The sequence below is a fragment of the Engystomops pustulosus genome, chromosome 11, assembly GCF_040894005.1.
Source record: "Engystomops pustulosus chromosome 11, aEngPut4.maternal, whole genome shotgun sequence".
NCBI lineage: Eukaryota > Metazoa > Chordata > Amphibia > Anura > Leptodactylidae > Engystomops > Engystomops pustulosus.
In genome coordinates, this window is record NC_092421.1 from 12,604,075 (window position 1) to 12,627,992 (window position 23,918).

A 23,918-nucleotide genomic window follows, 5' to 3' on the forward strand; every position below is an offset into this window, starting at 1 on the left:
CACTGAATCCTCCCAAAGTATAAGCTTCTAGGAAAGGGGGTTGAATGCTTTTTTTTACTTTGGTATTTGGTTTTCCACTTCTGAGAAACTGTACTGACATTCACATATATATGTGGCCTACATTAGCAGCTCTGGGCTATTGGTTGGTGGAGTTGCCCCATTTAAAGAGACATTGTTGTTAAGGTCCCGAATGTTACAGAACAAGGTTTAGCTAAGCAGATTAATTGCAGTGTCCTATCTGCAGGCTGGATCTTATAGAGCAGGAGGAGCTGAGTAGATTGTACATAGTGTCCTATCTGCAGGCTGCAGGTTATGGAGGAGGAGGAGCTGAGTAGATTGTACATAGTGTCCTATCTGCAGGCTGCAGGTTATGGAGGAGGAGGAGCTGAGTAGATTGTACATAGTGTCCTATCTGCAGGCTGCAGGTTATGGAGGAGGAGGAGCTGAGTAGATTGTACATAGTGTCCTATCTGCAGGCTGCATGTCATAGAGAAGGAGGAGCTGAGTAGATTGTACATAGTGTTCTATCTGCAGGCAGCATGTTATAGAGCAGGAGGATCTGAGCAGATTGTACATAGTGTCCTATCTGCAGGCTGCATGTCATAGAGAAGGAGGAGCTGAGTAGATTGTACATAGTGTTCTATCTGCAGGCAGCAGGTTATAGAGCAGGAGGAGCTGAGTAGATTGTACATAGTGTTCTATCTGCAGGCGGCATGTTATAGAGCAGGAGGAGCGGAGAAGATTGTCCATAGTGTCCTATCCGCAGGCAGCATGTTATAGAGCAGGAGGAGCTGAGTAGATTGTACATAGTGTTCTATCTGCAGGTTATGGAGGAGGAGGAGCGGAGTAGATTGTACATAGTGTCCTATCCGCAGGCAGCAGGTTATAGAGCAGGAGGAGCTGAGGAAATAGTAGACATTATGCTATTTGCCTGCATCCTCCTAGAGCAAGAGGAGTTGAACAGTTGTATTTGATTCTAAGGAATTCATCTTAGTTCTGTTCTTTTGATCTAGTAGAGCAAATGCTCCAAACACTTGACAGGTGGAGGTCCTGTACAGGAAATACTGGCAGTCAAAAAGACCCTCCCACTGGACTCTTAACGCTTAATTAGGCAGCAATGTGGATGAGCATATGACGAGTTATGTTTCTAACAATAGTTTATCGGCCAGCCCAGATTAGATGGGATTCGGTATGTTGGGCTTGACAAGTCAAAGAAAATTCCCAAAGAAACTTTAGGTGTTTTTTAATTTGATTAGGATTATATTCCGCCATATGACATTGAGCTTAATGGGAATAGTGCCAGCTGATATGGATCCTGCAAGTAGAACCTCCTCCACTTCTCGCTTATCTTTATACTTTACCGTCTTATATTGGAAATCTCTTTAAATCACAAGTTTTATTCCCCATAACCTTTGACACTGCATACAATTTTGTGTAGATGTTTTATATTAAATGTGTTTGTTTCTTTCTTTTTTTAGGCTTTCAAGCCCCTGGTTGGGAACGGTGCGTACAAGTCCATAACCGCAATAGAATTTTTAGTGGAGAGACATCTGGAGTTTGCAACAGAAGATGGTGCCTTTCAGCCCTATCAGGTAAGGACTGGCGAGAAGTGATGTGTGGTGTAAGATGCATTTATTAGGGAGCCCCTCAGGTGGGGTGTCACTGTATGGTGAAGCAGGCAGCCCCATGATTTATGGTCTAGTGGCTGTTTTTGGCTTTCTGCTTTCTAGGGGATGAGTTGCATAAAGGAACTGGTAATTTATCACCCCACGACAGATGGATAAGATTAGTAGAGGGATTACGTTTGTCCCAGAAACCCTACTGTTACTATAGATGTCAGAGGATAAGAAACTTCTCTCTGTACAGAGCTGACATCGGTGTCTATGCCCTTGCTGCCGTCGATGCTTTCGTTTTAGTCAGTTCTGTGTTACTAACCACCCCAGTGGGTGAAAGTTCTGGGGCACTTATTAAAAATAGTCCTTTTGCTTTTTTTCTCTACGTGACCGAGGTTTTTGGTAGGTGAGGGAATAATGAACGTAGACGTCTTGAGGAGATGGGTTGCAGCGGTACAAGACTGGTGGAGATACTGAAGCAGTATGAAGGGAGCACCTGTTGCGTCTTTTTGAGTCTTTTATTGAGAACAGGAATCACAAGTCTGCACATTTTATTATTTATTAACGATCTGAATGGTGGGAGTCCCACCAAACGGAGCAGGCTCGCGTGTCCTGTACTCAATAAAAGAATCAAGCGGCAGGTCGTGCATGCACTCCCTTCAATCAGATTGTTAATAAATAATAAAAATAAAACTTTGGACATCCCACTCCTTTCCTCTCCATAAGACGGCAACGTAAACTATACCATCATCTTTTTAGCAAAAATGCGGCTCAGCGTATGCCCAAAGGGCACTCCATTGGCATCTATGAGTGCACAGGGACTTACTGTGGCTATGTCAGAGAATATTCCAGATGAATACCTGAAAAAGTGATGAAACCTTAGGCCAGCTACTTATATGGGAATGGTTCAGAGTGAAATCTGCATGTACTGTCCAGTTATGTGATGTAAATGTAGTAGTATAGGGTGGCAGAGGACAGCCTGGCGCTAGGGTATGGCTGTTGCTTATCTTGATCTTCCATTATATACAATACTCAGTTGAATATCTAAAAATGTGACCCGGCCTTGGACTTGTGCATATCATAGCGGTGATAAGACGTGTTGCGTCATGTCGCCCTGGCGTTGTAATGAGGGGATAAAGGTGCTACCCGGGCACAAGCTGCAGATACTGAATTTATGGATTTGTTCTGTGTAAACCTTGTGTAGTTACAACACAGATTATGCAAATTATTGCTACCTCCTTATCTCCATGCGTTGTAATATACTTCTTTATTTTTCTGGAATTTTAGAACACCGGGTCCTATGGTATGTTCAGAAGTAAGAAAGGTTTTCTATTCTGTCTAATTCAGCCTAGGCCCTTAGGTATCTGTCATCGTCAAATCTATTAGCCCTAAGGGAAAAAAACACCGAGGTCTCCCTGCCTAAAGGCGTGACTTTAATTTGGAGGAACTCCCATTCGCGTGAGAGATGGCTGGCTTCTTCTCTGTCTGTTTTGAATCCTTTCCTCGTTTCTAAATGATCTCCACCCTTGGCATGGAGGCCAGGTTTTTTTCTCCCCCCTCTCTCCTCATTAAACATAAGCATGTGTGTTCAGCTCCGGCAGCGTGTCTGGTTATAGCCATCAATAGCGGCTGTGTGTCCCTCTCCTGGTATGTAGTGTGCGGGCAGGAACAGGTTTCGGTACATGCCACAGGAGTAAGCTTGGCACTGAGGCTTTGTGGAGCTATTATTTTAAAGCTGGCGTCACTTTTTTTTTTTATTACATTGTGTGTTCGGTCATGAGTATTATGTAGCATGCAGACGTGGGAGCGATGAGTGCCCCGTGGAAGTTGGCAGCTATGTGCTAGCTGTATTAAACAACTTATCTTACATGCAGGACCGTCCAATCATACCCTCTGGATACAGAGTCCCTTTGGGACACCCCGTCATGGCGATGACAGGCTGTCAGGTTGCACTCTCCAGATGGACACGGCGCAGTCTATTTACAGTCTGACTATTACGCTGTCCTTGTATCTGTTTAATGAGCTTCAACTATAACTTGCAGTAGGTCGGCTCTACGTCCCGGTTTACATTGAGAGATGTTCTTCTGCTGACCCACAAGTGTTTTATGACATTATTGGGCCATTCCAAAAAACAAGAGCAAGAGTTCTGGCAAACGCACATTCCCAGGCATCAACCCGTGAAATCGTGGCTTAAGTGAATGGAGCAGGTGGGCATAGCTGGTGACATCACTCGTCAGCATCTGCCAGTGCCAGCACTTATGTACAACAGGGGCAAAGTAGCTATCCACAGTATTGAAAGCGGTCTATGTTGTTGTACAAGGACCACTTGAATGCAGAGTAGCACTACCAACTGGTTCATGGAGAGGATGATCCTTTAAAGGGAACCTGTCACCAGGGACCTAATTTTCACTAAAGCCAGATTGCAAAAGCCCATCACACGCGCAGTGCAAATCTGCCTTTCTGCCTTTTTTAGGCATTTGCATTACAATATAATTGTGAGTTATAACTTACCTTGCACCCTGATAAAATCCTGGGGTAGTCACAGGGGTGGACTTTGGTTTAAATGCATTTCAAAAAACAACATGTGACTTGTCTGTGTTACTCACTGCTCAGAGCTTGGCCCCCACCTTTGGGCTCCTGTCTAGCTTCTCCTCCTGCTCCTTGTCAGAGGTCACAGCCTGGTCAGCCTGACATCAGTGGGGGAGGGACAAGCTGTACAGGAGCACAAACATGGAGGCAGCCTGCAGCTCAGAAAAGTCGCATGTTGTTTTTTGAAAAGCATCTAAACCAAAGCCCAACCCCTGGGACTACCCCAGGATTTTGTCAGGATGCAAGAGTAAGTTATAACACACAATTATATTGTAATGCAAATGCTTAGAAAAGGCAGAGAGGCAGATTTGCACTGCAGGTGTAATGGGCTTCTGCAACCTGTCTTTAGTGAAAAATGAGGTCCCTGGTGACAGGTTCCCTTTAAGGCAGGGCCCTCCAGATATTTGGAAAGTATGAAACATACTTTTTTTGACGAACTACTACAATTTATGAGTTAAAATTAAATGCCCAATTAACATTTCACATTGTATGGATAAAAAAAAAATCTGACATCGTATCGGCACCCTTAACCAAATTCTTCAATCATGTGCCTGGTATATGATGGACACTGTACGTTGGTTACATTAAACCTGAGTTGGGGAGGTTTTACATGAGCACGAACACTACTCATCATATTGGTAAAAATCGTATTGGCAAACATTGTATCTGCACCCTCGGATGGGAGTGACACATCCACAAGACTGCGTTAGAAATTTACTATAGAAATCTACTCATTGCGTGTTGATTTTCTCTATTTAAATCCATAGAAGAATGATTTCTATCCAAATGCATGGTTTGGATATTTTTTTGTTTACCACCCCACCCCCAATATTCACAGATTGCATTAATAGTCCTAACCTTGGTGAAATTTATAGCAAGAGGCTTATCATAGGATTAAATGTCATATTGCAAAATCTAGTAGTAGTTAAACAATGACTGAGTCACAAGACGTCTGAGGTTTCTAGGAGCCGCATGTTTTGCAGCTGTTGTAAAGCGCTGTTACGTGCTCGGTGTAATCTCGGTTTGCTGGCACATAATTATGCCGGTAATAAAATATACTTTATTACCAGCTCATGGTGTCATTACAGTGGCCCAGTAATAGTCACCGCTGGAGCTGGGATAGTGCTGATCCGGAGCAAATTCTGAGCACAGATTGAATGGCGGCCAAGCTGATAAAGTCAATAGGGAAACACTGGGCCACTTGGTTGTTTGTCCTGAAAGCTTTCTTTGTGTTCCAGTTGAGCAATAGCCAGTGATAAGATCACACCTTATTTGTGGTGCCACACACTGTGATCCCTCACACGTCATCCCTTCTCTGTGCTGATTTCCTCTCAGCAAGTAAAACAAAGCGATATGCATGGGGCAGGTTTATCATGGCTTGTAGGCCAGTTTTCTGGTGTAAAAGGCGTGAAAAAAGTCCTAATTTCTGGTGCACGACCACACATTGTGGCTTTTTACAGGTTTTCCAACACACGCCCCATTTTTCCTAAAAAAAAAAAAAAAAAAAAAAAAGTAGGAGGAAAGCAGAGTGGGCGCGGGTGTGTTTACCATAGCCTTGGCTGGTATTCTGGATAACCTGGCGTAGATTTCTTTCCCACATCTGAGCACTGCGCTGGAGATTTAGCTCTTAATCTGGCCTGCGCCAGTCTTAATAAACGCCTCTCCACTGATCTCAACACTTTCCAATGGCTCTGTGTAAATTTTGGGGAAAATGCGGATCAGTTAGGCTACAGTTTAATTGCCCGTTTTTTTTTTTTTTTTTTTTTTTTAATTTTTAAAAAACATTTTAAAATTTTTTGTTTTTGGGTGAGCACGTTGTTCATTCAAAAGTCATCTCTTCCCACTCATTCTTGCATACAAAGTTTTCACTTCGACACTACCCCAACCTTAGATGTCAGAGATAGATAAGGATTGGAACATTTGCTTTTTGACCTTTTGCCCTTGGGAGTAAACCAGCAGCAGCTTTCTCCCCTTTCACTTTTTTTTAGTACTCGTTTTCCGCTCTGCAAAGCCCAATGTCCACACAAATGGGGGAGAAGGACCTGACGGTGGGTTTGCAGGTGGCAGCTTTGTAGAATTCAGAAGACATGATACAAACGCTATTGTCCCATGACTAGTGGCCCTTATGTTACATGCCTATCCTACCCTTTACCCCAGTAGCTCTTGCTCCAGCCGGTTGTCTTTCAGCTTGACTGATGTAGCGCGAAAGATCTATTAATTTTTTTATTTATTTTTTTAATCTAAGCTTTATTTGAAAAATAAGACAAAATAGTTTGAAATAGAACATGTAAGGCAAGTAGGAGTTCTGTGTTTTAGTTTTTGAATATTTTCTGTGTTCCCTTTAAAGGAAACCTACCACTTGAAGTGGTAGGTGTAAGCTGCAAACACTGAGCACCAGCTCAGGGTGAGCTGGTGCCGGAGCTTATTTTCGTTATTGTCCTAAACCGCTGTTTCGCGGTTTAAACACTTTTCAATCTTTATATCTGAAGCAGCTTCGGCGCACCAAGCACACGACAGTGTGCAGCTCTCCGGCGCTTCCTTTGTAGGCGCGCGCAAGGCCGTGCGCTTGGTGCGCCGAAGCTGCTTCAGATATAAAGATTGAAAAGTGTTTAAACCGCGATACAGCGGTTTAGGACAATAGCGAAAATAAGCTCCGGCACCAGCTCACCCTGAGCTGGTGCTCGGTGTTTGCAGCTTACACCTACCACTTCAAGTGGTAGGTTTCCTTTAAGACCTTATGTAACTTTGTGTTTGATCTGAGGAGGCCTGAACTGCAAGTTCTCTTCCGTCCTTTGTGCTGCTAAAACCTTTTACACATTACTTTATTCCTGGAAAACCTGTTGCGGCCGGGAAGGTGAATGTTTGTGCTGCTTCATGGTATGTCAGTAGCGATAGATTGCTGTTCTAGCAGTTGCTTTGTGTTACTTAGGGTTATCTCAAGCGCTTGGGTTAATTGAATGAGTCAGTGTTTGCCAGTGCCGTGTTTATCTGGGAGTGTAATGGTTAACGCAGCCAGGTGTATTATTTCCAAAGACAAATACCCAGAAGCGACCTGGCGGCTGTTGCTACTCGTATGCAAAATAATAGGGTTTGGGAAGGTTTATTGAACATGCATATGGTTATGCAAATAGATATAATATTTGGCTATGGATTAATGTGACCGTAGCTTGTGGTATTGTATTGGATGAATTTTATGGTCGTCTCCTACAGTACGGCCTCATGATAACTGGTAATGGCCAGAAAATCTGCTTGGCCAAAGATGCCTAAAAAAGACCCCTATTTGTTGAGGGATATTATTGTGGGAGGTAAATTTTAATGGGTAAAGAGGATAAAAATGTTGGATCTGGACACATTGCCATTCTAGAAATCAGGCCCAAGGAGGGTATTAGGTTTAAAGTACAACTTTATTTGGGGGGGACAAAGAACTTACCGCTCCCTTCTGCAGGTCCAAATTTTAAATGGGTTGAGCTTGTTCTTGATAAGTTAGCCGACTGTCAAGGGTGACGGCCGCTGTTATCCCATGGAGTAAACATTTAAGAGCCTTTTTTGCGGTCATCGCTGACGGTCTACTGATGCCGGGATGTGACATTGTTTTTAGGATAATAAAGCCGACCAATGGTGCTTCAGCAAAGGCCACTGACATGAGTGTAATGCCACCTTTATGGGGCCCTATGAGCTGGAATTGGCCTTTCCGAGAAACCTAATTTTTGCAGCTGTCTGCTATCTTTTTAGGTTTTTTTTTTTTGCATTGCAGGACAGATCGATAGTGGACCAGTGTATAAGCGCCTGTAAACTTCCACAAATAATAGCAAGGGCAAGCAGGATATACATAAGATCATTATTCAGTCACAGCACAGATGGATTTTCCTATCAGCACCAAATAATTTAGTTGTTTGAGTGAGAAAACCCCTCTCTTTCTGCAGCAGAAATTATATATATATAAAATATTAACGATGCAATATTTTCCTTGGCCATAATCTTTCTTAATTAAGAAGTAACTGCCAGCGGTGTGTACGGTGCAGGCCCAATCTCTGCGGGGAAAGGGGGGGCGTAAAATGAAATGTCATTTCTTGTCTAGAATGGCGCTACACCACCTATAATGTGCTGAAAACTCATTCTGTGCCAGTGTTCCTATTCACTGATTCAAATCCTCCGAGCCCTATTGTACTTCAAAGCTTTCTCCATAAACTCCGGGGTTATCTGAGGATAGTTGTTTTGTTAGCGCTTCCACAGTAGGAATGCTGACACGAATTTTGCAATCTGTGCCATCCCCTTGTGTAAATGAAGGGCTGCAAATAAATTAGTCGGCAACAGGCCCCACGAGTTTGTCTCTCTCCTATCTTTTGCATCAGCATGTGCTTATAGCTTGTCTGCACAGTGTGATCCTACTGGTAATACGGGTCTTTTGGGATGGGACATGCTGGTGGATGACTTGTCTGGTTCTAGTGGTAGTGTGTCTGCCTAGGTTATAAGATGGCTCCGAGTATGATCCGGACAGAACCCCACCAGCACAGTCCACCCACCGTACTTCACGCCTAATAGAAACCCATGATATTATGCGTGGTTACTTAAGGGAAAACCTACTTGTGATGTCACAACTGCTTACCTGCCATGTGTTTTTTTGAATCAGAACATTTTATTGAACATTTTTATCATTCTTTACAAACATTTCCCCCCTCCCAAACAGACTGGACTTACCTGCCATTTGTGATATCACGGTGATGTTATTCGAACGGTTGTGATGTCACATGTTGTGATGTCATAAGTTGATGTCATAGCAGCCCCGACTGATCCGCCACCTACGAAATTTACTCTTCAAAAATCATCTTGTAACTTCCCCGGTTCATAGACAGGACATGCGCAAAAGGAAGGCGTTTTTTTTGCTTTCGGTGACGGCACAGATGTTTGTCCACCAAGCTGCTGCGACGTCGTGATTGGGTTTCAGTCCTATATGTCTGTGAAGTCCTATGACTTTTATAAGGTACTGCTGTAACATCACAATAATGTTTTGCTCAGATGACGGCTGTGACGTCCACTAACTGACCAAAACACTATTATGGTGTCATAGCTAAAGTGGCAGTGAAGTGTAAAAAGTCTTCTCATTAAAAAAAAAAAACATATACTTTTTAATGGGGTTTAACATAAATATTGAAAGCCCCCAATGGGCCAGGACTGGGGGAGAGAAATAAGGGCACAGCTTGCCTTGCCCCAGGTTGCCATGTACCTCCAGTACTTCCTGTTCATCCAGTGATTGGCCATCACAGGAGGTCCCCTGAAAAACACAAAGGAAGTCTCCAATGTGGCCAATCAATGGATGCTGGGGGTCCTGTAATTACCACATAGCCTCCTGGTAAGCGCAAGTACCAGAGTGACGCACGATCCTGGAACTGGGGCAGGTAAGTATATGTTTTGTATTTTATTTTTCCTTGCCTCAACACGAAGGGTTTTCCATGTTCATGGAATCTACTAAATATAAAGAGCCACTCCTATATTTTGTGCCTTTTTTACATTTGGTTGCCAACCACAACAGTGTGTCCCTGGTGTGTGACATGTTGTGCTCTTAGGTCACCGGAGGGACAGTCTGTGCACCAAGTGCCACAGAATTAGAAATGCTAAGTGGCTGATCTGAGCGGTATTATCTCTCGTAAGATGAGCTAGAGATGGGGCCGGCTGCTGAGACACCTTCTTGTGCGAGATCAAGGTTTTATCTCCAGATCCTTAGTGGGTGCTGGTGCCATCACCGATGTCTTAGAGAAAGGCTGAAGATCTGGTCTAGGTGTGACGTGAAGCTGAAGAATAATTAGAAGTGAGGGGTTAATCAGCAGAAGGTCACAGTAGAGTCATTGGGACATCTGTGCTGATGGGTGTTGGGAGAAGGTTTCGGATGCCCGGCCTCCTCCTGGGAGTTCACCTCTTCTGTTTTCCTTGTAAGCAGATTTGTTGAAGTGTCTGGAAAGGAAAACAAACATGATGGAGAGGAAGGAGATGAACCTGTGCACCTATACCCCGGCTCCCCAGCTCTACCACATATCAAGTCCAGCATTTTCTCTACTAATACTTCATGCTTAAGCTCTAATACAGAGAGACTCATAGAGTCCAGGGCAGCCCATGGATGAGTACCGTGTATAGTCTCCTCAAAATATAGCTGCGTTTCCTTTTTAAGTCCTTTTCTTTCTTTCACTGGCTCTTTGGCTTCTTTATCGGACCAATTATTTGGTAGTTTTCTATTTTTTGCATCATATGGGTGTTGGGTTTAACCACAGGATACATGACAAAAAATATCATCCATAGGACCCTATTGGTGGAGACCCAATTAATCATTAATTTAGGGTCTTCAAGCTGTCAAACTGTGTAATTTCTTCTAGTTTGTGTTTCTTTCATGGCCCAGTGTGGTGGCATCATCCAGAAAATCACCTTTTAAGTGAAAGGTAAATTGGTTGTATAAAGTCAAGAAGGAGGAGAGTTTAACACTGAAGTCAACGCTGACTTCATGAGATCTGGTCAGTGATGTCTCTGGATGCAGGACCATCAATTACAGTGCAGGGACTTTCTGAGGAATCTCTGCCTCCTTGACTTTATCCATAAAGTTTACATCTGACTTCAAAGTAGATTTTCTGGATGATGCCACCACGCTGGTTTATGATCTGGAAGGTGTTCAGCTGCTTGGCAACAAACTGGTAGTGGCTTGTTAGGTCAATTTCTGCCTACATCATTCATCTATCTATCTATCTATCTATCTATCTATCTATGGACTAGCTAGGGGGATAAAATTTATTTGAAACCTTATCCTCGAGAAAAGCCATGTCTGATAAATGCAGATGTATTTTAATTTTAGTGTAATACATAGTAAGGAGAATCCGTGTTGGGGAGATGAGATCCAATATGAAGATAAATGTGGTTCCATTCGAATGTCTAAGGTTAAAATCCCCCCTATAAAAGCCCGGGAACACACTCAATGACCTTTACATTAAAGGTCAGATTTTCTGCCTAGTTCTCTTTCCTTACATTGTTGCCCGTGATGGGCATTATTTTTCATGACACCTTTTCCATACGTGCTGTCATATCCCAGCTAATGGCTCCCAATCTCCATACAGACCCTGTTACATTTTATTGCAGGAAGCATAAGGTTACAGTGTCAAAGCAACATAGCCGAGTCCTGTGCCGATCCATGACACTCGGAGAGACTAAAGTCTTTGTCCTCTTCCGCTGTCACCTCCCGATCGCTGTTTCTTCTGCCAAAAGCGAAAGGGGCAAAATGAAACTGGCGAGAGCCGTATTAAAAAGGAACTCCAGATATCCAATCCCTCCCCGTCTGCGGCAGCGGCCTCCCCCCTCCCCATCTCCAGGTTATTATTCTTCTGTCATGATTGCTCCCTTGACTTGTATTTTCTTGGATCAGTGCCTGGACTTTCTGGAGACCAAAATTATACTGCCACCCTCAATCACATCAGAACGGCAGCCTTGCTCACGGAGCATAAAAGCTCTTGAATGGCAGCGGAGCTGAAATATACAGGTCGTGATACGTGTAAAGAATAGATTTACACACAGAGCCCCTTTTATTGGTGGTGCGTTTTATCAACGAGATGTTGGCGTTGCTTACCAGCTCTCTTCCCGTTATATCCGCCCCCCCCCCCCCCCCCATTCCCATTCACTATGATCTGTAGAGTTACCCAGTAACTATATTTTATATTTCTGTTCTTTTCCCGACACCTGTGTGGGTTTTTATTAATTCTTATAGATCGTACAAGAGAGAACAGTATGGAGAATCTGGGGTCATTTGTCTGCGCTTCAAGGTTTAGTGTCGCAAAACGCACGGACAGCGTGAAGTGAGAAGATTTGGATGGGGCCTTAACCTTTCCCCAGGCACTTCTTGTTTCCAGCGTCTTTCCTTCGCATATCATCTTGAGCCAGATCTGCAACTTTTACATGTTGCACTATACAGAATTATTGGTATTCTACAATACCCTCATCACCCTTGTAACTGAAGTAACATGGCTACTTGTTGAATGTCTCTTCGGCTTGGTTGCCAATGGATATTTCTAAGACCTTTAATTTTTGCCATCTGCAGAGAGACTGTTACTGGTATATTGTACTAAAGCATGCTTTATCGTGCTGCACGTGCCTACATCATAGCCATGGGTTCTATCAGGATCAGTCATTTTAGTCCTTGGTATGGCCTAATGATGTTTTCTATTATCAGGAACCTTGTACAGTTAAAGTCAATATCGTTAGTAAGGAAGTGTTGTGATAAAACCCCAAGGTTGGTCTATTGTGTCTCCATTAATAGATTGTTTACACGTTAAAGGGAATCTGCCATCTAAATCATGATAAACACTTACTCATATATCCAGGTACCGTGTCTGTGGTCATCTTCTTATATATGTTATCCGTGGCCTCCTTTCTTCGAAAATCAACTTTTAATGTTACACTAGTGACACAGAAGAGCTCTCCGGTGTGTTACCAGGGCCTCTCCATGCTGCAGCTTCACAGGCTGTTACACTTTGCACTTCCCGCTGTGTGCTGAAACGTCCTCCGCTGCCATGAGATTAAGGCTGCATTTAGATGGACGTATGCATACCCGGCTACGGCAGGGCGGACATAAGTCTGCCGCAATGGAGAGGAGGCCCTCCCCTCTCCTTAGAAATGCACGGCATACATGTAGGACGTGTTTTATCTTTTCCCCGTGTATGGAGCGGTACGTGTGGCACCATACTGCTTTGTGCGGCCATTGCCGTCTGTGGGTGGCGGATGTACGGCCGCAAGCTTGTGGCTGTACATACGTTGCCCATCCGGTCGTGTGAATGCGGCTTAAATCAGACAGGAGGAGGGGGAAATGCACAGTGTAACTGCCTGTTAGGCTCAGGTAACACCCCTCAAAGCTGATCGCCGCTCCATTCACCTTCTTCAGAGATAGCCAAGTGCTGTGCTCAGCCGTTTCCATCATCCCAATGCAATTGAATGGAGCAGCAGTAGGCTTTTCTCATGACTGGTGGGGGTCAGACCCTCGCCAGTCAGCTAGCTATCCCCAAAATCCCCTTTTAGACAAAAATTGCCCAGTTGATATGAATACATGTTTGTAGATGTCTGTGGTGAGGGTGTTTATCGTGGGCCATTGTGGGGTTTGCCCTAATTCATCCCTGCCACCACTTGTTGCATCTGTAAACAAGATGTGTTGTCGCCTCACGATCCACGCTCTTATTCAAGTCTAATAAGCCCGGCTTGTAGGGCCCTGTCCTGTATGGCCGCTCTATATCGCTAATTAGAGGAACACTTCATACAATGGAAGCGAGTGGGATTGTGCGGCCGCTCGGTAATGATCCTCGCACGTCATTCTGTTTTGTGTGGGTAATGACACTTTCCCACTCCTTTTTTATAATATCTGGGACACAGTTCAGGTTGTGTAATTTACTTGTGTAATATCCTCCGCATCTGCGCGTCATTGGTATAATCCCAGAAATCTGTATTCTTTTATATAATACACAGTTATGAATCACACAATTATGTGTACAGCAGGGGCAAGGCTGCAATGACCTAAAAGCTGGCGGACCCCATTATCTCACTGCTCTACTTATATGTTAGAGATTGTATACAGCATCTGTGTGTGAGGAGGCTGAATACAGGTAGCGGGCATGATGGGTGTCATCCACTCGTGTGAGTAAGATTGAGTATTAGAGATTTCATGCTCAGTACTGCCCCCTACGTAGCCAGATGTGTGTTTTGCAGCAAACTAAAATTATTGGAAGGGTCGGTCTCGTAATAGGAGTATTTGCTGTTCTCCCAATACTGCTGCTTATGGTTCCCAACATATTCCACTTCCTGACACCACAGGAAGGACTAGGATGGGCTCAGCCAATCACTGGTGGACAGGAAGTGCACTGCTGCAGGGGTCAGGAGGGGCACCAGTATTATATTCCCGGTTTCCATGGATCCTCTTGGCATTGGCTGTGGTCTTTGGGTTTTTGTACTGTGTGGTGTCGGATCACTCTTGGTTGGGTTATATCATCTCTACATCCAGGGGCGTAACTTGAGGGGGTGCAGAGGTTGCGGTGGCACCCGGGCCCAAGAGGTTTAGAGGGCCCGTAAGGTGTCACTTTCCCATATGAGAAGACTATTACTATAAAACATACATTATAGTCGGGGGCCTGGCACAGACTTTGCACTGGGGCCCATCAGCTTCTGGTTACGCCACTGTCTACATCCTAGCGTTCCTCACTTGTAGGCATCAGCTAAAAGTTTAACGAGTAATCGGCAGCACAGAAGAGGCAAGTCCATAACGGTGTTAATTATTAAACTAGATAAGACACTAAATATAGAGGGTGAAAGTGTGAGTTTAGAGAACATGTGACGGCAGACATCCTATGTGACACATGACCGAGGGAGGACCATGTTCTCCTTCGTGGCTTTTTAAAAAAAAAATTATTATTTTTTTTTTTAAATTCCCCCTCATGTAATTTTTTTTTCTCATTCTGGACACTTAGCTGATGTGTCAGATACCGTCCTGATCTTCCTATAATGATAGGGTTTGTAATGGAGGTGTAGTGTTACCATCAGGGGACATTGGGTGAGAGAGCACGCGTACACCCCGGGCTCCTGACCTTATATACGCCTACACGTCTGCCTCGTAGCTGCCTGGCGTAGAGAATAAAAGCCGTGACTTGCATAGTAAATGTAAGATCTAGAGCCAACAGATAAGTCATCCTGATTGTAGCAATCATGGCGAGAATATAGGCTCTTTAATGTTGGTGGTGAAGGGGGTGAATATAAATATTCAAATAATTCAACCTGCACCTTAAAGGGGTTTTTCCTACAAACAAAAGTCCTTGCTGATTTGTGGGGGTCTCCGTGATGAGACCCCCTCATATCACGAGAACGAGGGGTCCGATGAGGTCCCAGGTACCTCCATTGGACCCCTCGTCGCTCTTTCAGACTAATGGAGCAGTTGGCTGCACATGACCGTTCTGCTCCATTAATCTCTATGGAGCTGACGGAGATCAGTGAGCGCGGCGCTCAGCAATTTCTGTCAGCTTCATAGAGATTAATGGAGCAGAACGGTCATGTGCGGCTGTGTGCTCCATAAATCTGACAGAACGACAGGGGATACGACGGAGGTACGTGGGACCCCATCGGACCCTTCATCACTGAGACCCCCACTGATCAGCAAGTTAAGCCCTATCCCGTGGATAGGGCCTAATTTTTGTCCGTGGGAAAACCCCTTTAAGCTTGGCCTTACACAGTCACATAGAGCGCTCACCCTGAGATTGTCCAGTCATTCAGGGTTCATACAACCATCAGCTGACTCCTATCTCATGTGTATGACCATGGTGAGTATTGCTAATACAGGCGGTCCCCTACTTAAGGACACCTGACTTACAGACAACCCATAGTTACAGACGGACCTCTCAGCCCACTGTGACCTCTGGTGAAGCTCTCTGGATACATTACTATAGTCCCAGGCTGCAATAATCAGCAGTAAGGTGTCTGTAATGAAGCTTTATTGATAATCCTTGCTCCAATTACAGCAAAAATTTTTAAACTCCAATTGTCACTGGGACAAAAGAAAAAAAATTGTCTAGAAATTCAATTATAAAATATACAGCTATATACAGTTTCGACTTACATACAAATTCAACTTAAGAACAAACCTCCAGACCCTATCTTGTACGTAACCCGGGGACTGCCTGTAGTATATTTTATGAATGGTATTTTCTGAGGAAACCCCTTATCCTGTTCACCAGCACAAGGTGCAGCGTTCATCTCAATGTGCCCAGTGAGCCAGGAAAACCAGAAGCGTTATGTCACCGCCGTGACCGGACACCATCCCCCTCCACCCACATCTGCCACCAAACAAGAACTGGCTCTTCAGCAACTTTCTTCCTTGGTATGTGTGGTCTTTGTGTATCCCCAGCCTTCCCTGGCATAGACACGGCTGTGGCATCTGCAGTGATACAGGACTGGTAGCAGGTACTGCCACTAGAGGCGATCAGTGGATCTCGGTGAGGCTTGTCTTGTGTGACGGTCTCTAGAAATGGATGAAGAGGACGACTGGAAATTGCAGTTCACAGCCTGAATCTGTCACTAATAATAATTAATTAATAGCATCTGATATGGAGGCTTCAATTTGAGATGTAAGAAGGGGGGGGGGGGGGGGGGCAGATGTACCCTATGTCGGTCTGTAACAGTGGTCATCTCTATTATATACCCAGTTGCAGCCGCTGTGCCCAGTACAAGTCATATGGTGTAGCCCCTTCCTCTTGTTTCTTGAAGGGGCCCAGAAGCCACTAGCTTGAATAAGCCCCTCGCCTAACCTCTACCATTGATTATTTAATCCTGGGTTGCTTAATATGGACAGAAAACCTGAGAGTTCTATAAAGAAATGTTTTTATCGGCCCTATAATATAAGCCAGGTCTCCTCTCGTCCTGATCCTAACCTACAATATTACACATCAGCAGGGGCCCCCTTTGACCCCAGGATTTTATGTTTGTGACATTGAAAGTGTGAAGTTTCTGTACACCTGTAAGAAAGCCTACAAGAATGAATGCGCCATTACTGTCAGTCTTCCAATTAAAGGACTTGTCCATCAGTCTGTCAAGTGTTTCGTACACCTGCATCATAGTACATACATCATTGTTGGTCAGATAGGTGTAATACTTGTCATGTTGCCCCTGTTCTATGGGGTTTGCTTTAAGTCTCCCGCTGCGCTTGGTGAGAACCCCCCCCAGCAGCTGCAATTATTTGGAAGGGATGCGTGTAGTAGCCGCAGTCGAAATGTTCCAAGTGTGTGCTCCGAATCCTGATCCCGGGCCAGACATCTGCTGGGAACTTCAAGTAATTCCACCCAAGCCCTAGTCATGTTTCATAAAACACTGGTCGGTATTCATTTATTTATGTCCCCCTCTCGCTGTTCCTAGGATAAGTACTATAGGGAGGGGGGAAGGGGAGAGAAGGAAGAATGAGTTTGTCAGAATTTCTGAATCCTTAAAGAGCCAGGAACCTTTTTATTTAAGAAATAATTCAATGCATTGAATAACGGAGGTGCGGAGGGGTAGGAGAACCTATATAATCCTTCCATATACAAAACCGATTGCTTGCAATGGATGAAGACATGTAAACGTTACTGGGGTTTTTTCCCCTAATAAATCAAATGGATAAGGATTGAGTAAAATTAGAATGTTTTGTACATTAAAATGTATCTGTGTGATTTGCTCAGCGCAGTCAGGTTGTTATACCCCGTTTCCCTGAAAATAAGACAGTGTCTTATATTAATTTTTGCTCCTAAAGAGGCACTAGGTCTTATTTTCAGGGGATGTCTTATTTTTCCATGATCAAGAATTTACATTTATCATTGAACAAAAAATCAACTTCTCTAACATCCTTATGACTCTCCAAACTCTAAATTTCATGCTGTATGACTTGTGACTCCATTTCTATTGGAATCATTGGCCCGCGCCTCACTTTCACTTTCCATAAATGACCCTTCTTATCCTGGGAGCTGCCGGTATCACATTTGCAGCACAACAGCCGGTGATTTAATTCTATGAATTCTTCCCCATGTCACAACCTTCTGCAGCATTTATAAGGATTTCCTAATAGTAATATACGGCTTGGGCGGAACTGCCGCAATGGCTGCCGCTAGGTCTTATTTTCAGGGGAGGCCTTATATTTCTTACCCTGAACAAAATTGTACTAGGTCTTATTTTCGGGGGATGTCTTATTTTAGGGGAAACAGGGTGATACCGATCTATTCTATATCGTATTATATGGGGCTGCACAATGAAACTTGGGAAGATATAAAGCGATATATATATAATTTATTTTACTGATTTAGGTCTGTGACCCAGTTCCGGTCTCTTAAGCGTTCGGGCTGGACATTCGGACAAGATTACAGCGCAAGTAAATAGTGGGAAATAGGCCTTCGACAGAATGAAATGGAGAGAATACAACATTGTATGAAAGGGTCATATAAAGCACTAAATGGGAATATTCCATGATGTCACCATATGGTTTACACTGTGCAGATACTTAGAATCCGTGGCAGTTAAATGTAATTCCCTGCCTGTCATCATTCCCTGCAGAAAGCGGTCGCTCATTTTCATGACCGGGGGCCATTGGTTTTGATAAGAACCTGTTCTTTATCGCCAGGTGCCTTGGGGCAGGACTGTGCGTCCGTTATGTCGACCTCTAGTGGGCAATATTAACATAGCAGTGTTTTTTTCCTTTATATTTCGGGATGTTTTATAGGTTTATAGATGCGGCTCATTGACTAGCCCGGTGTCCTCGTGATGTTGTAGCGTTTGTCCGGCAGTAAATCCTCCTAGGAAGAAGCGGAGCGAGGTTGTGCCTTGCTGACAGTCTCCTCCGATGATGACGGGCATAATTGCATGCCGCTGCTTGTGTGCCAGGTTGGGTAATGAGCAGACTGGTTAATCTGCTGGCAGACACGTCCACATTTACAGAGCAGCTTTAGTCTTGATTTTCTGACGAGCCTTGTACGAGTTGTCACGCCAACAAAGGCAGACCTCGGAGACAAAATGCTAAACTGGTATTACTATCTGCGCCCAATGTGAAGAAAACATGTTTGTGCAAGGTGGGTATCTGTAACATCTTCCTACCCGCTCTCTGCTATTGTTATTGTCATCATGGTCTTTAGAGCCTTGGTGCAGGGTGTGCTCTGTCACTATGGACAGGAGTATCTACTAGAGGTTCCCTGTACCAAACGTTACTGTACGACTTCTCTCTGCTCTGATGATCCCATTTACAATTTTGAGATTGTGATCAAAAGGTTAAAGGGCATAGGGTTGTAGTGTGTATAGAGCTGTGGTTCTTGCCCATAAATGGGTCACCTCCTGGACACTCTGGAGGGTCATAAAGGCATGGGTGTCTCCATCATATAACCGATATGGCCATCGCCCCTGTTCTCCAAAACCAAATTTGAATCTTGGGATGGTCTGGCAAGCCTCAGTAGGACATTGGTGGCTCTTGGTGTTGCGTTCCGTGTAAATCCACCCTATAGCAAGTGTCCCCCTAAGGCAGGAGGACAATTAGATGGAGGCTTTGATGGAAACCCTTCTCTGTCAGTGATAGAAGAATTCTCTAATACCCAAAGCTACTGCATGAGTAAAGCCACATTATAAAGACTCTGACAGCAGAGGAACAGGTTCAGCGGGGCCTCCAGCTGTCTCACGCCATCAGTTTGTTTAGAGGGTTCATGGTGCACCTGCTGTTGTGTTGACATCCATGCGTCTCTCTGTATTGGAGGCTGATAACACAGTATGGAGAGCGTCACCTTATAGATCCGCCTGGAATGTCAGCCTATTGTTGTTTGCATTGCTGTAAGGAATGCTGCGCGGCTTGTACTCTGGATCATCCACACGTTATTAAGGACTGATATGGAGAAGGTTCACTACTGATATGGAGAGGTTTCATCATAGTCTTTGTTATGGGTGCAGTAGTTTACCCAGGTTCATATAGAGCAAAGGCCATTTTTCCTTCCTTCATTTTTTTTTTTTCTCCATGAATAAATTCACATTTGCCATAAACTTGCTGTAAAGTGAGGACACAGTATGGTTCTACCACGGTTATGGCAGTGTTCAGTGTGGATGGCATTGTTTATGTCCATGTAATAAGCTGGGAGCTGGTGGACACACATGCTCAGTTGCTCTCTACCACACCCAGAGCGGCCAATAGGAATGGTTTCTTGCCCTGTTTGTCAGGAAAAGAAAAGAGCTGCAGTGTTTCTCTGTCCCTTTTAAGTTCCTTGATAAACCAGGGACACTTACTCAGACCCATGACTGTGGTAATCCTCTTCTATTTGTTATCTGCGGCCTCATTCCTTCAAAAATCAACTTTTGAAATTATGCTAAAGAGCCCGAAGGGCTATGGGCATGTTACAAAAGCCCACTGTGCTTTGGCTTCACAGGGACACAGCAGGTCCCAGTCTTACCCTCTCCCCTGCTCAGCCGCAGTGAGGACACAGTGGGAGGGGGGACGTTATCCTTCACTCTAACATCTCATGAAGCTACAGCATGGAGGGCTTCTGGCGACACCCTCCTCCAGGGCCATTTTGGCTCATTAGCATACTTTGATTTTTTTTACACTGTAAGAGGTCATGGATAACAAAAATAAGATTACCACCGTCACTGTGCCCGCATCTATGAGTAAGTGTCCCTGGTTTATCATGCTTGATTTTAATGGTAGATTTCCTTTAAGGCATAGATTTAGATTATTGGCAAATTCTGACAATATCCACAGTCTCTATGCAATGTGTTTGCAGTGTGTTCCGGCAATTCTTAATCTTGAGAACATATACATGTTCAAAAGATCATGGTCTTCTATGAAAGATCACGGGGCATATGTGAAAATTTATTTCACGTAATAGATTTCCATGGAAACGATCGGAGGCAGGATACAGGACATATTCACGCTGATTTTACACACAGAAATTTGTGAGAATCCATGTTGGAGCTTTATGGTGGCGTGGTATTGGGCTCCTGTGTGCCCTCTTCCTTCCTGCCCCTGTGTGTTTAAGCCTTTTCTCTGGTTTTATTTTTACACTCTGCACTGTAAACTTGCCAACCTCCAAAGCCACAACTCTGTCTGCCGACTTGTGTGCGACTAGCAAATGTGTCCGGTGCTACGTGAGCGGCATGCTTACTGTCAGGCTATAGGAAACCACCTGTGACCGTATAATAATAATAAAAGCCGTGCGGGTACACCTTGGTGAGGAGGGCACAAACCCAGCCATATTGTGGGTGCTCCACCTGTGACACGGTGGCATTGTGTGTGACACATTGACCTGTAATAACATCCAGCAACATATCTGCAAACAAGAACTGGTACTTAGGGTTACGCACGGCTTCTGCTTACTCTGCAGTCTGTTCTTTTGAAGTTTACTCAGGTGTGAGGTCACAGAGGTAAATACATTGCAGGCGTATATACTCTTAGAGCCGCGGACGGTGCCGGCGTATGTGCCCTCAGACCCGCGGGCGGTGCCGCCGTATGTGCCCTCAGACCCGCGGGCGGTGCCGCCGTATGTGCCCTCAGACCCGCGGGCGGTGCCGCCGTATGTGCCCTCAGACCCGCGGGCGGTGCCGCCGTATGTGCCCTCAGACCCGCGGGCGGTGCCGCCGTATGTGCCCTCAGACCCGCGGGCGGTGGCGCCGTATGTGCCCTCAGACCCGCGGGCGGTGGCGCCGTATGTGCCCTCAGACCCGCGGGCGGTGGCGCCGTATGTGCCCTCAGACCCGCGGGCGGTGGCGCCGTATGTGCCCTCAAACCCGCGGGCGGTGGCGCCGTATGTGCCCTCAGACCCGCGGACGGTGCCGGCGTATGTGCCCTCAGACCCGCGGACGGTGCCGGCGTATGTGCCCTCAGACCCGCGGACGGTGCCGGCGTATGTGCCCTCAGACCCGCGGACGGTGCCGGCGTATGTGCCCTCAGACCCGCGGACGGTGCCGGCGTATGTGCCCTCAGACCCGCGGACGGTGCCGGCGTATGTGCCCTCAGACCCGCGGACGGTGCCGGCGTATGTGCCCTCAGACCCGCGGACGGTGCCGGCGTATGCTTTTACAGCCAACAGTTGGCCATTCAAGGTTAATGTGATTTGCCTCAAGTGTGAACTGAGGCAGAATGTCAGCAGCTTCAACTGAATAATGTGCTTGGGCGCCGTCATCACGGGTTCCCTCACAAGTCCCTAAATCAATAGCTTATTGTGCAAATGTTTGAGCGGCAGATGTGGCTCATCATCTTATTGTGCCCTGCAGTTCAGTGACACGTAGGGGGCAGGCTTGTAATGATGGCATAGAAGTGCATGGAGCTGGAGGTCATGGGGCGTGTGGGTGTCGATCTTCACGTTGTGGTCATGATGATAATAGAGAGACCGCGGTGATGGGAGACCGGTGCGGCTCAGTGTGGGCGATTCACTTTCCGTTGTAGAGAACTTCCTGTAACACTTGGTAGAAGAAAACATTATGCAGAAGTGATACAAAGCTTTTGGCTGACGCACATCGCTGGATTCCCCTGTGTATGCACATGAAAACATCTGTGGCCTGCCATTATCTTGTATAGGAGACATTACACAGCCTGCCATGGCGTCTGCCTCTGTCCTGCTGAAAATGGCATCTTCTTTCCTGAACAGACTCGCGTAAGTACCAGGAGAGATGGCACAGGGATCCGCATGTGTCTCATTCATACCTGGAGTCCCGGCGATGGGAGAGGATTTCTATATGGATCCCATAGCGATTGCAGGGTTTTGTTGGAGTCTTTGTGGCTACTATGACTGTATGTGCGAAACGTCTAGCAAAGTGCAGCCTTGTATTTGTCAATTTTATAAGATATCACCCCCTGGATTACTGGTTAATGGTCATAACAAGGCAATTATATATAGGTGGTTTTATCCTATTGACTTGTAAATTTGGAGCCCCCTGTTTCGGCCTGTCACCCTGTGAACAAGCGCTGTCTCTTGAGCGAGGAATGAATGAATTTGGCACCGCAACATTACAAGTATTCTGCTCACTCGGAGAGGCCAGGCTCCTCAGACAATGCCGTCCTGTTCATGGAATAGGAGCCCATTGTAGTGCGGGCCTTTATGATAGAACTGTACGCTCAGAATCAAAAGGCAGGTGGCACGGCAGCTGTAAAGGAGGATGCTAAAAATATACATCCTCGGCGCGATGCGATGGAGCTGCACAGATATCACAAGCCGCGTTATTTCCATAGTTGTATTCCATCTGTAGTGAATTTTTGTATTCATAGTAATGGAACTGATTTAGCAAATCGGAGGTTCCCTGTGTTTTCTGAGTTACTACATTAGATTTGGTGGTCTTAATGTAGTATGGACATGGCTCTTGGCTGAACCTAATGCCTGTTGCCCATGAGTGTGTTTGGTCTGACAAACTCTCTCCATGCACTCGAGGGATTTAGCGGAGCGATCCTAGAATCACTGAACGGAACAAACCTGCTGCAATCCTGCAAATCCTGCAAGCGCTCCAAGCTATTTTGTCAGACCAAACTCGCCTATGGGCAATGGGCTTAAAATTTGCCATACTCCTGGACTAAGCATCACCCGGTGGTCCATCCAGGGGTTCTTAAGAGCAAATGTTTGGATCATTGATTAGGCAGACTAGGAAAGGACTAAAAAAATAACAGTACAGCACGGTGGATGGCATGTATACATACCCTATTCATAAGCTTTAAAGAAAGACACAGCAGAAAATTATTTACTCTAGATTCCTGGATTTTATGGGCGGAATTCAGACACATATTGGCATATCTATTGGGTTGTTGTCTGTTACCATGGAGACACGTTACCTGCATGGGAGCTGTAGAAACATGATGACCTACAGCGATTTTTAAAATTGGATATTCTGGTATAAAGAAATTGGAGCCTAAAACCTTGTGTTTTGCTCTTGGTGCCCTCTGCCACTCAGTTGGCTTTGTCCTAAAATCGATCCTGAATGCATCAGTGACCGATGCCCTGATTAGATCAGGTTATAACCAACCTAAGAGGGGATCCGAACAGAGCAATGGAGACACCAATGATGTTGACTCCTTTATACATAGTCGTATATTGTCTTTTGGGATGGATGGTCATTACGTCCTAGTTAGTGAATTGATGACATTTGCCCCCCTGCACTTGTTTCCTGGTAGGTGACCTGGGTCAGAGGAGCCGTTGGGTATAAATGATGGGGGTGGTAGGTAAATACAAGTAGTATGCGGTC

At 45.2% G+C, this 23,918-nt stretch overlaps 1 protein-coding gene across 4 annotated transcripts in view; it reads left to right on the forward strand.

Moving 5' to 3' along the window:
- Window positions 1-23,918, forward strand: part of JMJD1C (jumonji domain containing 1C) — a 198,287-nt gene that overhangs the window by 131,221 nt on the left and 43,148 nt on the right. For all 4 annotated transcript variants that reach the window (XM_072129490.1, XM_072129489.1, XM_072129491.1 and 1 more), the window contains one exon: window positions 1,479-1,592. In XM_072129490.1, coding sequence (XP_071985591.1) covers window positions 1,479-1,592 — 114 coding nt within the window. The remainder of the gene's footprint in view (window positions 1-1,478; window positions 1,593-23,918) is intronic.